At 44.9% G+C, this 14,673-nt stretch overlaps 3 protein-coding genes across 11 annotated transcripts in view; 1 reads left to right on the forward strand and 2 right to left on the reverse strand.

The window, feature by feature from the left end:
• The first annotated feature begins 225 nt into the window (after positions 1-225).
• On the forward strand, positions 226-4,756 carry LOC132450054 (haloacid dehalogenase-like hydrolase domain-containing 5). The gene is made up of 8 exons (XM_060042050.1): positions 226-708; positions 1,484-1,687; positions 1,811-1,923; positions 2,127-2,220; positions 2,324-2,357; positions 2,455-2,629; positions 2,783-2,971; positions 3,273-4,756. The coding sequence occupies exons 1-8, from the start codon at positions 589-591 to the stop codon at positions 3,673-3,675; spliced, it is 1,332 nt and encodes a 443-aa protein (XP_059898033.1). The 5' UTR covers positions 226-588; the 3' UTR covers positions 3,676-4,756.
• Positions 4,052-6,278, reverse strand: gp9 (glycoprotein IX platelet). The gene is made up of 2 exons (XM_060042286.1): positions 6,024-6,278; positions 4,052-5,429 (listed from the first exon to the last, which is right to left on the reverse strand). Exon 2 carries the CDS (start codon positions 5,426-5,428, stop codon positions 4,679-4,681), a length of 750 nt encoding a protein of 249 aa, XP_059898269.1. The 5' UTR covers position 5,429; positions 6,024-6,278; the 3' UTR covers positions 4,052-4,678.
• Positions 6,279-7,002: 724 nt separating this feature from the next.
• Positions 7,003-14,673, reverse strand: part of LOC132449284 (IQ motif and SEC7 domain-containing protein 1-like) — an 84,495-nt gene continuing 76,824 nt past the window's right edge. For 8 of the 9 annotated variants that reach the window (XM_060041028.1, XM_060040969.1, XM_060041400.1 and 5 more), the window contains 2 exons: positions 12,724-12,773; positions 7,003-11,066 (listed from right to left, as the gene is read on the reverse strand). In XM_060041028.1, the coding sequence (XP_059897011.1) occupies positions 10,410-11,066; positions 12,724-12,773 (707 nt within the window). In that variant the 3' untranslated portion in view covers positions 7,003-10,409. The remainder of the gene's footprint in view (positions 11,067-12,723; positions 12,774-14,673) is intronic. The other variant, XM_060041476.1, reaches the window with a different exon arrangement.

Raw genomic sequence — 14,673 nt, forward strand, 5'->3', positions numbered from 1 at the left:
TAAAATGGCAGCCCAGTAGCAATGGTTGCAGTTGTCGTGCAAGCGCCTTCTCCACTGGCTGAGGACGACTTGAGGACCACCTATTCCTCGCGTGTCACTCGTGCTGGCCCAGTCAAAATCTATCGGACGTTCTCCGTTCAGGACGGAACGCCTTGAACAAAATGCATGAAACGAGCGTTATTGGAGAGGGCGGGACATTCACTTGCATGGCTTAGCGGCGGGAGGGAGGGACTTCCGTTAGAGGGAAATCTCACGTACATGCCGTGGATATGTTTTTTTAATTCTTGTTCAGTCGAACGCCAAATTGATTATCGATGTGACCGTTGTTCTATTTCTAGTCAGGTTCTTAATATATATTCTATATTCTCCCAGGTCTCTGTTTACGTAGAAAAGCTCATAGGAAGTAAGATAACGGAAATGCCGATGTGGTATACCAGGATAACGCTTCAAACCAGGATCCTCTCTCCAGTGATGTGCGATGGAATCAGAGGAAAACAAGTAAAGCCAGGAGACGGCCAGCGCAGCCCGGCTCCCTTCATACGCGGTTCTACCCTTTTATAAGCTTTAAACCCGGCGAAAACAAAGGAGATGAAGGGACTCCTGCCCTTTTGCCGGGGTCTCTACACCCTGAGTAACCCTCAAGCCAGACGAAAAGCTGGAGTTGTCTGTTCTCAATGCGGGTTTTGCGGAACTGTGTCTAATAGAAAGGTATGCTTAGGCTGTCACGAGCTGTTGCTTAATGTTGGCTCTGACAAACTATCAATTTAAAATTGTTACTAAGTCGTGGTATTCCGGGTCATTTTTGGGGAATTTTCGATAAATGTCGAGGTTAAACCTGAACCTTTTACGGGTGCCATTTAACATCCTTTGTGAAGAAGCTGCAGATACACGACAGAGGCGTTCAATTGTTTTACTTATCCAAAGAAAAAACAATTGTTCCCCATAAATATTTACCCTTCCAATAGAGCAAGAATATCTATTATGCATTGCCGCAATACGATAATTACCAAAAGCAAAATGACCCGCGGAAACCAGATTCGTATGCATTGAAATGGGCGCCTGGTTACGATGTGTCTTAAAATTCCCGCATGGGGCACTGCAGTTGGGCTGCATTTCTGGTTCTCAACGCCCGAAGCCAAGACATGATACGAGTACTCTCCTCTTTGTTTGCCAAACTGTGTCACTATGAGGGCTCTTCTCTTTGCCAAACAGTCCCAAGAACCCCCCCCACCCCCCCATCCCCAAAAACACTGACACACATGTATTGTTTTTAGAGCTCATTCATACATCATACAAAAGCTCACCAGGAGATATATAAATACTTGGTAAAGGTATGCCCTATGCCTTATTCAGCACCAAGTCTTTTGATGAATTATATCTCATGATTCTGATTTGTCATCTGAACTTATGTTCTACACCCCAAATGGGTTTCATTTCTTGTTATGAGGACATTTCCCGTTTTTGTTGTCCCTCTCATTGACAGCCACAGCCTCGCTTTGGGCTTCTCTTTGACATCGATGGCGTGCTGGTTCGAGGCAGGATGCCAATCCCTGCAGCAAAAAAGGCATTCCAGAAGCTGGTCAACTCTCAGGGTCAATTTGTTGTACCAGTTGTTTTTGTCACCAATGCAGGGAATTGCCTCAGACAAAAAAAGGCTGACCAGATGTCCCACGTCCTGGGTGTCCCTGTAAGTAACGTACAGAATGGGTAATATTTGGTTAATGCAGTCATACAAGTCAGACATGCCATATACTTTACACACGTAACAAATCGTGTAAGCTAATCTTTGCAAACCTTTGCCCACCCCCAGATTACCATGGATCAAATCATCATGTCCCACAGTCCACTCAGGATGTTCAAGAAGTACCACGACAAGTGTGTGCTGGTGTCCGGTCAAGGTCCAGTTCTGGACATTGCTAAAAAGTACAGTTCAATTTCAATACCTTTTTGTTGTTATTACACACACACACACACACGCACACACACACACACACACACACACACACACACACACACACACACACACACACACACACACACACACACACACACACACACACACACACACACAGTGGAAGTACTGTCTTGCTATGCTTTATAATTGGTTATTCTCTCTCTGTTTACAGTTTAGGTTTTGAAAACGTTGTTAGTATTGACATGCTGAGGGAGTCGTTTCCGTTGCTCGACATGGTGGATCACAACAGGAGACCTAAACTGCCTGTGAGCTTTCAAACCTAACACTGGTAGCTATGGCCTGCCAAGCTTTACTTTACTGTGTTTGTGGTAAAAACACCCATGGCTTATATTTATTTTTACCTTTCAGTCCGCAGCTGTTGGCCACCTGCCAAATGTTGAAGGTAAGTTACCACAGACATGTTAAATTCCCCAAAGTTCAAGTTTAAAATGTCACCATATTGACCACGACAAGTGTCAGTGACATGAGACCCTTTACAGCTGTGATTCTATTTGGGGAGCCCATTCGATGGGAGACCCATCTCCAGCTGATAGTGGATGTCCTCCTGACCCATGGAAACCTCAGCGGTGCCCACCACAGTCCGACTCGAGCCCACCTACCTTTGCTGGCCTGCAATATGGATCTACTGTGGATGGCTGAGGCGCAGTCTCCACGGTAACCACCACTCATCTCAAAACTGTGTTTTATTCTGCCAATCTGTATTGAACACAAGATTTCCAAACGTGATACACAACCAAACTAACAAGTTTGGTGAACAAAAGCATTGCCTCTGACTCTGTCTCCATGTTGCTTTCTCATTGATCAAAGGTTTGGACATGGGACCTTCCTTGTATGCCTTGAGAATATCTACAAAAAGATAACGGGAAGGGATTTGAAGTATGAGGCTCTGATGGGGAAACCCAGTGAACTGACCTACCATTTTGCAGAGTACCTCATCCGAGGCCAGGCCATCGAAAGGCAGTGGAAGCATCCCGTCACGTCCCTCTATGCTATAGGGTAGGTACAAGATTATGTATTTTTGTTTAACCTTAGTAGGCATGGATTATAGTTCAGAGGTGTGCATTATGAGCCGCTTAAATGAACCAAATTCCAAATCCTGTATTGACGGGAATATTGCTTAATTTGGCGCATGCACAAGAGAATGTGCAAAGTAAATTCATGAATTGTTGGAGAGAAAGAAAAGTAGTCCATCCAAATGTTGGGTATTAACCAGGGCCCTTTTGTGATAGAAATCGTTTAAAATTAAACATTCAACACACTCAACATAAACCTTTTCAAACCTTTCCTCAATACACAGGGACAACCTGATGACGGACATCTACGGAGCCAACCTTTACAACCGCTACCTGGAGGAGAGGGTCAAGGGGAGGAGCCACAAAGCTGTTACCAAGATGGCAACAACAACAACAACAACTGCCAGTCCCCAGGAGGGGGAGCTGGACCACCCCTGGGCTGGCGAGCTGGCGTTACCGTCCGCTACTTCCTGTAAGTCACTGCTCGTCTGCACTGGGGTGTACAACCCCAGCACTGAGGCAGCCTCCTCCTCCTCCTCCTCAACCAATCAGCACATCAGAGAGAACGTGTTCCACGGGCACCGGGACTTCCGCTTCGACCCCGAGCTGGTGGAGCCCGATCATGTGGTGCTGGACGTGAATGAGGCCGTCGATCTCATCTTCCACAAGGAGAACTTTGTGCCTTAGTAGGACTTTTGGTTTTGTTGGAAGATGTGACTTGAATTGAGTGGAGTGAGGGGCCGAGGGGGCCGGGTGGGGGGGGAATCGCCACTTCATGTACAAAATGTGTAGAATCTGAAAACTGTGGGCATTGTTTACAGAGTCATTTGTTAGAAAATAATGTCATTTTTAAGCTTTCTTAAACAACTTCAGAAGATTTGCTTTTCACTCGACAGTTAGTTTGTTCGTGTGCTTCAGTGCTTTTCTCGTACACAATCTGTAGGTAGTCCCCAGATGATCAAACAGTGTTAGCCAATGCGTGATTAAGAGCTAGTTTTAGATAACTGCCTTATTCAACCATACAGTATTTTTTTTAGGTCATACGTTATAGATCGTTACAAAAGATGTTACACTATATTTATTCAAAACATATATTTTTGTTTGACCTTTTATTGTCAAGATGACTTTCATTGTTGTATTTTTATTCAGCATTTGAACCCATGTTAACTATGCATGATTGTCAGCGTGTACTGTAAGCTCATCTGTTTGCCATTGCAGATGGCAATGTTGTCCTTCAATTGTACCGACTGTGTTCAATTGTACCGTCTGATCCTCAATACCTTAACCGGTGCACAGGCGTCAGTCTTCATAAACATTAACATGCTATATGTAAGCCAATAAACTATGTAAATCTTTGTGGGCGTAGCTAAAGCACAATTTCTGTTTTATGTAATAGTACTTGTACAGAAATGTAATTGGCTGGGATTTAATAGTCTAGCGATATGTTCTAAAGACTTACAGTATGTTCAGTGGACCATTAGCCATGCATATTTTTTAATGATTGATAATTTTGCATGTTACGTATAAAAAATCGGAAAAAGTACTGGCTTTTAGGATGAACAAATTTTACAAGGAAAATTGTCAAAGAATCCATCCAAACAAATAAATGACCTTACAATTGTTTACATATCATATTGACATGTAACACATTGTTTGTACTTCCAGAAAAATATGATAATACAGTCTTACATCATGTAGCTTTTATCTTATTATTGTGTTTCTTGTGCAGGACATCCATTATTTGTGGTAATAAATCCATATTTATATATCTGGTTTCATGAACATCTGTCCAGAGGGGGGCGGTAAAGTTATCATTGCCATGTGATATGACGCACTGAACCCTTCTTCTGTGTTTGGGTTTTTGGGATCGCAAGTCAGCCCCAAATCCTGAATGTTTATTTACTATGTCCAGGGTGAATGTGGAGTTCTTGGCCAGTCTCAGGCACCACAATAGCAGAAAAATGAGGCAACATAGTATTGCCCCGAGCAGGCTGTTAGACAATACGTCACCACAGCCTTGCTCAACGGCACAGCAGCTGAACAGCTCGTCCCCGAGATAAACGATCTCCTTCAGCGCCACGGAACTCGGGCTGGCACACGTGGGACTGCCGCCGGTTACAACGGCTGGGTTTCGTCGAAGCCAGTTTCTCAGGTACTGGATCCTACAGTCACAGTGGAAGCGATTCCCAGAGAGCGAAACCTTCCTCAGGCTCGCAAGTCTGTCAAATGCACCCGGAGACACTGCAGTGAGCTGGTTATCCTGCAGGTGGAGCTCTGTAGTGTCTGACGGTAGCTGAGGTACTTGTACGAGGTCCATGGCGCTGCAGTTGACCAAGAGGAGCCCAGCAGGCCAGAGGGCGGAAAAGAGACAAGGCCCGGGGACAGGGCCCTGTGCACTAAACGTGGCCAGGAGCAGGAACACTCCTAGCCCTGAATGCATCCTGCAGACGAGAAGAAGACGTTCACGCCACTTTGTGAAACACAGAAGCACATTTCACAATGTACAGGCTAAGATAAAGACACACTAGGCCTATTCTGAATATTATAGATCATTATTAAATAAGATAGGTTAATTTATTATTCTGGTGCTCAACAAGTGGTCTCAAGTTACTTGATACTGATAGTGTACCCTATCAAGGGTTATAATAGGCCCATGTAATGATAGTCCAATATATATATAACTAAATACATTTTAAATGTATTGTATATGCATATGTGTGTATATATATATATATATATATATATATATATGTATATATATATATATATAGATGGATACAATGTATGTATATATATATATACATTGTATCCATCCTATAAAGGGTGAGGGTTAGTATATCTATAAAAAGATTTAGCTATAGCTAATGCATCAAAATATATATTAAATTGTAAAAATAAATGCATCATCAATATACGTTATTAAAATGTGTCTAAAGCTTACATCATAAGAAATGAAATGCAAGCTAGAAACTAGAATGTATAGGCCTATTATATAATGCTCAGAATACTGCATTGAAGTACAGGCCTATACGCACCTTTAGGCTCACACAAATTTGAAAGTTTGCAATTGTATATCCATTCATCCTGAGGGTATTGTCCGTCCCAGTCGAGGCGGATTGGGTGTGTGTAAATCCATCGTTCTCTTATGGGGTTCTTCTTGGATTACTTTGATAACCGTCGACAAAGCGACGGCTGAGTTCCTTAAACTTCATAAGGGTTATTGACGAGGCCAGTAGTAACCAGTGCTGACGTTGTTGTGTTAGGTCCAAGTCGTAAGGGAGACCCTTCTGCAGTGGGGAGATAGGGGCTTATCAGATAAAAGGCTGCGTTAGGAACGCAACTTCATAATGTGTGTTTTCAGGCCCAACGTCGGGCTGAGGTGGTGCTAAGCTTGACAGCAATCTGTCTCTCGCTTTTTTCAATTTCAGTAAAAAATTTATCAGGATCATAAGAACATAAGATATAAACTGACCAATGGAAGAGGATAGTGAAGTCCAGGGAGGTATGTCTTGGAGGAGGGTCCCTTTTGGAGTATAGTCCCACTCTAACCAAAGATACAATGGATTCAGAAGCCAATGAAAGGTTTCTGAGAAAAGTATGTTGACAACAAATGTAACAAGATGAATATCATATTCCATATCCCACTGTGCTTCCATTATCCATTGGGTGTACCACCTAAATACAAAGTATAGGCCAATAATCTATGTTCTTGATATCCCTATCTATAACGCCCTCTAGTGGGGGTGGGGTATATGAACAGCACTGCTAAAGGAATACCCCTTAATACTATACACTCCTACTATACAATCTGCTTTGGAGTTAGTTTACTGATGAACTACAGTAGTCGCAGTCCTTCATTGTAATTGATAAATCGGGTAGCTTTTATCCTTTTTGTGTACGAAAATCCAAACTAAAACATAACACGTAAACATAATTTTAGTCTTTTCATTCTAGCGGCAGACCACAAATGGAACTGCTAAAGAACCACTTAAAAAAAAACAAAAAACACATACATACCATAAGTCATATATTTGTTTATTTTGCGTTCTTAACATTGTCACAGTTGAAGTTTTACAATAACTGGGGTCATACCGACTCACTATTCACTGTACAAACATAATTCACACAGAAATGAGGCCACTTTCATCTTTCCCTTTAAAAATAAAGTCTCCTGACAGAATAGCTTGTAGCGTGTGTGTGAACAGGAGCTCGTATGTGTGTATGCGCGTGTGTGCACGCGTGTGTTCTGAGGATCCTATGTACGTTTGGGGAAAACCAAAATAGGTGGAGATTGCCCTACTAACAGTCTGTATTTGGGATCGATCTAAAGCGTACGTTCTAGGAACACCCTTGTTGGGAGGCGGAGACAAAGGATATGTTTGTGATTCTCAACACTACACTGAGGTGTCATCACTGCCGATATCGGAGCACACGGATGATCCTTTACACATTATGTACATTGTGTTTCGGTTTTTATTTTGCACCCACTTGGTCCCTTGACAACTTAACATGTTAGCAAACCTCCACCTTCCAATAAATGCATCCTTTTTGCACAAAGTGTCATATTTACAAGATGGACACCTTCAGCAGTCCAACTTAAGTGCATGGTTATTATTTTCTTTCATTTTTCAATACAATGGCTGTGTAGATGAAATGCAGGCTGAAGTGCTGAACTCCAGTAAATATCAGCCAACATGGGCGAGTGAAAACAGGACACGGCCAGGAAGTCGATCAAATGAATATAAACCAAAAAAAAAGGGAAGAGGTCAAAGTTTACAGGCTGAATTCTATATTTCCTGTCAGCTCACAGTGAATAGGACACTTTATGCATCAGATCCATGCAGTGCATTATTGGGGTATCGTCTTAACACGAAGTGACTATGGACTTTCTAAACATAAAAAAAACCTCTATAACAGAAACATAAAAAAACATCATCCAATTATACTATGATTTCAGTTTTTAGTAATAATATAAAATTAATAGACACACATTCAACTGACCATTACTGTCCCATACAAGATATGCTAACTCTCTCCTAGCGGTCTCCATCTCTATTATAATAACATGAGGATCACATGAGTAACAAAAAGTAAAATGTGTGACCGCCTTTTTAAGCTTGACTTATGGTAATGAGTTTCTTTGTGAAAGTTAAAATACATTTACAACCTGAATATTGGAACAAACAGCTGTCACTAATGTACACACTTTGAATAGACACTTTTTTATTTGTAGAATTTAGAAAGTTATTATTTATTTACATAGACCATGTTCCTTTGTTCATTTGCATTGCTGCAGTCAGTTACAACTGCATTTCCTGAAAAAAATGAAAGTGTTCTTTCACGTGTGCTTATCCAGCAAAATATTTCTGTTCAGCCCCAAAGAGAAGGATGTTCCTTTAATAAAATATATACACACATTCTTCTTTCCACTGTGAACTCTGCAAGTATTTATATATTCTAAAATGAACCAAAAAAAAAAAAACTGAAAGCAAAAGATATATATATATTCTTTTCACCTGAATCTCATCCTGGACCAATGGGACACACTTCCACGTTCAATCCAAGTCTGCATTTTTCTGAACATGATTGCACTTAAACTCGCTATGGTAACACTGATTCGTAATACGATGTGCAGAGGATAGCTGAACAACAATAAACATTACATGCAAAAGTCACCTACGTTATTTAGACATTCCACTGAACTCCAAGGCTGTCTCTCTCCACAACTATGAGGACAGTCGCACAGACACTTTTTTTTTTTTACTGGGGGGAGGGGGGGGGGTCCAAACTAAATAAATAAATTATGACACAACATGAAGAAACGCACAAACAGGAGGGTATGCCGTGCGTGTTCTGAATGTACAAAATAAGATATTGCACATGTGTTCAAAAAATATGAAACAAAACAGAGTATTCCATCACCGGTCTGTAAACAAAGAACAGAAGGCAAAACGAGATTGAAAAAGGTGATTTACTCTTTTGATTTGAAGAGCGAAGAGAGCTGCTTCTTTGTTGCCGCATATGTTAAAGGCAATCGTCTCAGGAACATGTTTGATCCATACAGATATATATCTATATATATATATATATATATATATATATATATATATATATATATATATAGATGGGTCTGTAGGTAAAGTGGCTCGTGTCTCGGTATACAGAAGACACCGGCAAGGCCTTTTAAATCACCTCTTTATCTCAAAAACACAGTGGAGAGTGGTTAGCTGAGAATCAAGGGACCCTATGGCATCATCCATATCTACAAAAGGCAGTGCGTAGTCAGGGCTACTCTGAGCAGCCCGAGAGATGGTTTCCTACAGACCAGCCTGGTGTTTGGAGGCCAGTGTGCTACAGCTGCCAATCCCGAAGCGCTTTGTATTGAATGTGAGGAAAAACAACCAAAGAAAAGGAAAGAAAACAAGTCCAAATTAGATTGTTAGCCGGGCTGATTTGGGAGTTCCATCTCTTCTGATGTTTACATCTCGTTGTTACAGAGTCAGTATATCACTGATAAAATGTATTTTTAATTGATAATTGTAAGTATAATCTTACAAATTACTTAGAGCACAATATACTGTACATGAAGTTATTGACTAAATAGATTATGCATAAGTAATTGGCACATTTATTTATGAGCTAAGAGACAATACGTATAGCTGTCATCTACAGTAAATACAGCACTAGAACTACTACGGCCGAGTCCGTCTACGCAGATGTGAGCCCCGGTCTGCTGACCCGGGCTAGGTTGTGAAATGGTTATAGTAAGGTTGGTCGGCTACGCGCGGTTGGGCAGGGAAGGCGGTGGCGAATAGCTTTCGAAAATGATGATGACGATGATAATAATGGAGAGGATGATGATGAAGATGATGATGATGATGATGGGGAGATAAGAGCGTTGTTTTTAAAAAAGGTTTCGGAAATAACAGTGTGTACAATATAGGACTCCATCGCGGTGACAGACTGAGGTCCCTCTGCCTTTCCTCCTCAGTGGGTGAAGGGAAGACACAGGCTTATTGGATGCATGGAGCAGTGTGGAGGAGCTTCGCCTCAGCCATCACCGCCAGCTTACTGTTTGCTGTTGTTATTTTTGCAGGAGGTGAATGGGTGGGTGGCCTCTTCCTGCAAGAAACACCCCCCTGAAACCCAGAGAGAGCCCGGCGAGGCCCGTATCCAGGCCCCCTACTGACAGAACACCAAGAGCCCGATTCCAAGCTGCATCCTGCTGAGAAGAGTGGAGATGTATATATTTATATATCGGGGGCTGCCCGTGATCCGTCACCATCACAGCAGCAGGTGAAGCACAGTGGACAGGCCGTAAATGAATGCTGTCAGTTCCCTTTGGTGTTAGCATTGTCTCCTCCGTCCACCCGGTCTCAGCGGTCACGCCGCCCCTCGTGGTTCCCTCGCCCGCCTCCTGGTCACACCACTGTGCTGATGCCGCTGTGTTTGGCTTTGGGTCCGCCGGGCATGGAGCCCGGCGGCTGGCCGTGGTGGTGGGCCGCGTGTCTGTCCGGCGGGCCGTGCGAGGCGTGGTGGGAATTCTGGCCGCCGTGATGGCTGTGCTGGGGGTGCGCGTGGGGGTGGGGGTGGGGGTAGGCGGCGGCCTCCGCGGGGGGGAGCTGGGCGTGGGGCGGGGGGTGGTAGTGGTGGTGGTGGTGGTAGGGCGGGGGGTTCTGCAGCTGCTGCTGCTGCTGGAGGGTGGGGCAGTACTGGGCGTGGTGGCCCGGCCCGGGCGGGGGCTGCTGGGCCGTGTGGTGCAGGTTGGCCGGGTGCAGCTTGTGGGAGATGAGGGTGGGCTGGCCGGTGGGGGGCTGGCCGGTGGGGGGCAGGGGGGCGTGGCCCTGCGGCGCGCAGGGCGGCTTCCCCCGCTTGCTGCCAAACAGCGAGCCCAGGATGGAGGCGGGCGCCATGTTGGGCTGGGAGGGCTGCTGGGTGGGGTGGTGCTGTGGTTGATGTTGGTGTTGGTGGTGGTGGTGGTGGTGGTGGTGGTGGGAGGCCTGGTCCCCCCGGGGGGCCGCGCCGTCGTGCAGCGCGGGGGCCCGGTGGCACGTGTGGGGGCTGCTAATGATGGACCCCTGCGGGAGGAGAAGGGACCGGGTGTTAGCGCGGTGGACCTGGCTGCGCAGCGTCGACTTAGCTTCGCGGCTAACTAGACAAGCTCATACGAGAACAGCGTTTATTTGCTTAACCTGCATGTTTGGGATAAACACATGAATCATAATAAAATGTTATAATGCATGCGAATGACAAACCAAAAATGTTCTTCTCATGACGTGGGGGGAAAGTAATATTATGCATGTTTCCACAAACACTTGATGGTGAGGTATGCCTGTGTTCATAAAGGACTTCTGCCCATAATGACACCACTGCCAAGATATTAGCATTTATCCCACTGTGCTTCAGGAAGAAAAAAAGGACATTTAAAACTGTAATAGGGACACAAAATACACAATTGGCCTACATTCAAAGTCAAATGCACGAGCAGGAACATTTGGTTATTTATAGGTGGAACAACACTATCAAAAACCTGGCAAAAGAAAAACCAAAAGAAAAATCACACATGCAGCTTTGGCAAAAAACAAAACCAAAAGAAGGAGTAGATTCTACATGCAGAGAGGATGTGTGACGGCCAAAGCCTTCATCCGCATCAGGTAAAGCATTCATCTAGAGACGGAGGAGAGTCTAAGAGAGACCGACCGACCCACGTGCTCTCTCACCCAGATCTAAGGATCCCGCTCCTAACCCCCAGTGCATGAAATGTCATTACTTTGCAGTGGGCGTCGCTGAGTCCTTTCAAGAGCACACTGTATTTTCTTTTATGTGCGCCTTGATGGAGACCATATGCCTTTAGAAAATGAAATTTGCAGACTTGAACCCCGACAACATGGACCCGGTGAGACAAGTGTAATGAATGAGGAGATAACGGAATGAAATCCACGTCTGAAGTGCACATGAAACCCATTTAGTGCAGAACTGGATTAAAAACAGAACCAAAAGTCCTAGCGTCCTTCCTGAAATAGAGACCCCCTTTCTAAAGAGGGGTACGAAGGATTACAGAGCAGAACACACGGACGTGCTTCCTTTCTTATCGAACCTCTCGCTGTTGATAACAACAACCAAGTCAAGACTCGTACACGTGTATCCTTAAAGACCCAAAGACCAAAACAGAGACCAGGAGGAGCAACCCAGCCAAAAGCGCAGACTGACTGACCGACTGACTGAAGGACAACCTGGTGAAGAGACAGCGGACATGGGGGGGGGGGGGGACAGACGGAGACAAGGGGGGAGGAGGACAGGGCGTGGTCCGTTAGTAGACTCATGCTTGTTTCAAGTTACAAAACAGAAAGCCTCGTAGCATGACGTCCACAGGGATGCGTGACCAGACAGTGTTGGGGTGGGGGTGGGGGAGGGCGGTTTGGAGGGGGGGGGTTCAGAGGCAGGCAACCCATGCATGCACACTACTAGCCCAGGCAGGCAGGTGGGCTGTTGTCAGTGGAACGCATCCCAGGAAATGAGGAGCGGATAGACAAACAAACCGAGAGGATGTTCTCAAACCAGATGAACTACGACAGCAAAACATAACAACAGGAGAGAAGGAGGAGGAGGAGGAGGAGGAGGAGGAGGAGGGTTGCAAGACCAAAATAAAGTGAAAAATAATAAAATGGGAAATGGTGGACGGTGCACATCATCACATGACAGAGGTAGCTTGGAGACCAGCCGCTTCCAACTTACTTCCATATTGCTGTCTAGTGATCCTGCACTGCCGCGGCGCCCCCGCTTGCCTGCCCGGGACATGCAATACCACAGATTAGAGACGGACAGCACTCCTGGACCAGACTACACAGGGCCGGGCTAGGCTGGGGAGGGCCCGCAGGCCCCCCTACAGGGCTGGGGGGGGGGGGGGGGGGGGGGGGTGAAGGAGGGGGGGGGTGAAGGGGCCAATTGAGTGGGGCTTGTGACTGTGAGGGGAGGCGGGGGTAACTTGAAGGGGAGGGGGGGGGTAACTTGAAGGGGGGGGGGGGGGGTTCTGGGGGCAGAGGAGGCGATAGTTATGGCTGTAATGGCTATATTTTCTGTGTCAGCTTCGGGGGTATTTTTGGAATTTCGTTATTTGCTCACGATCCAATTAACTCTGGACCGGTGTTTGTATAAACTACCCCACGTTGTTAATCCGTCATTTCCTTGCTTCAACTCCAGATCCAAATCAGATGAATGAATAGGCAACTGATGGAGTTGAGTTCTAGGAAACGTTTCTACATTTTTTCCCCCCAGTTTCCAAATGTGCTTCCGCTAAAAGAGATGTACTTCAGCATGGAGCACCGGACGGAGGGGCTTTGACACCTAGCGTCTGAGTGACGGTCACAGGAGAAGGAGAGAACACATCAAAAGCAATACAATGAATGTTGCACATGGGATGTACAGGCAAAATACAGGGGGCTGAGTAGGACAAACGGAGCATGTTTGCCTTTGTTACACACACAAACACAGACACAGACAAACACACGCACACTAAGCCAATGACACTTGACCACTTATCACACATAACCAGGAGAGTCCCTGATGTGTACTAACATAATGGCGAAGAACGCATGGGATGGAGAATGGTGAGAAGAACCAAAGAAAGAGAAAACATTGTACACAAGAAAGAGTTTCATTAGCATGCGGCTTCCTGCGTTAAAGGGATCTTTAGGTACACTTATGGACAGGAAAAGATTAAAGGGACAACAGGAGCTAAAAATGAAAAATAACCACAGCAATCCACAAAGGGATGGATCCATTACACCCCTGCCGAATATCTTGCCAAGATAATGTGAAATAGTAGGTTAATATACATCTCAAAGTCAGCTTATAAAGTCGGTCATGAAGAGAATTGTAACGGTGTGGTCTGAATCCCCGTCTCCTCCTCGCCGTTTTTTGCTTGTAGTTTGCACTTCTTCAAAGTCCGAAACACCGTAGCCTCATTCAGCTGCACTGATGCAGTAATGTGATTGGCCCGGCTTGGCCATGTGAGCGTATGGTAATTGCAATCACCTGATTGACTAAGTAGTAAAGAGGGACAATAGACTCCACCCATCAAATATGCTTGAAGGAATAGGAGGAAACCAAAGGACCGAAAATGAACCTTTAAAGCAATTTGGGGAAACCAGCCGTAGTAAGCTAGATTTTAAGCGTATCCAAATGAATGAAAAATCCCATCCCTCCCTTCAGGCACCCCTCCGAGCCACTCCCCCAAAACACGTGACTAGCTTGCTTGCTTTAGCAAAAGGTCTGCCAAGACTTGTGGATGACTCCGGTTATGCGCAATCAGTTTGCACAGGGAGCCAGGTATGTAGACAGAAAGATGGGCCGTACAAACATGTCATTCAGGCCGAATGAAATGTTTGGACGCGCTTATTAAAAGGCCTGCGAAAGCCACAGATACAAAAAGGAGTCGAAGATAAAGACAGTTTGATTTATTGACTGCTGTTAGGATGAAAGAGAATTTAAAAAATATGACAACAAATGTTTCTGAAATAAATGAGCCACCCTTGCTTTGATAACCTAATTAGAAGAAGATAAAGGATTTCTGTTGTCCATCACTTTAATGAGTGCTAATTAATGCGTCCCCTGATTGAGCTGACTCCCGCTCAGGGGTCAGGATATGATCGCTTGGACCGAGCAGAAGGGCTGATCACCCACCAA

The sequence above is a fragment of the Gadus macrocephalus genome, chromosome 1 (genome assembly GCF_031168955.1).
Source record: "Gadus macrocephalus chromosome 1, ASM3116895v1".
NCBI lineage: Eukaryota > Metazoa > Chordata > Actinopteri > Gadiformes > Gadidae > Gadus > Gadus macrocephalus.

What these genes read in the sequence shown, in the direction of transcription:
- LOC132450054 (XM_060042050.1), top strand. Translation starts at nt 589, where the DNA reads ATGAAGGGACTCCTGCCCTTTTGCCGGGGTCTCTACACCCTGAGTAAC. An exon ending in ACAGGAGACCTAAACTGCCT is followed by an intron (nt 2,221 to 2,323) that starts GTGAGCTTTCAA and finishes TTTACCTTTCAG; the next exon opens with TCCGCAGCTGTTGGCCACCT. An exon ending in GCTGAGGCGCAGTCTCCACG is followed by an intron (nt 2,630 to 2,782) that starts GTAACCACCACT and finishes CATTGATCAAAG; the next exon opens with GTTTGGACATGGGACCTTCC.
- gp9 (XM_060042286.1), bottom strand. Translation starts at nt 5,428, where the DNA reads ATGCATTCAGGGCTAGGAGTGTTCCTGCTCCTGGCCACGTTTAGTGCA.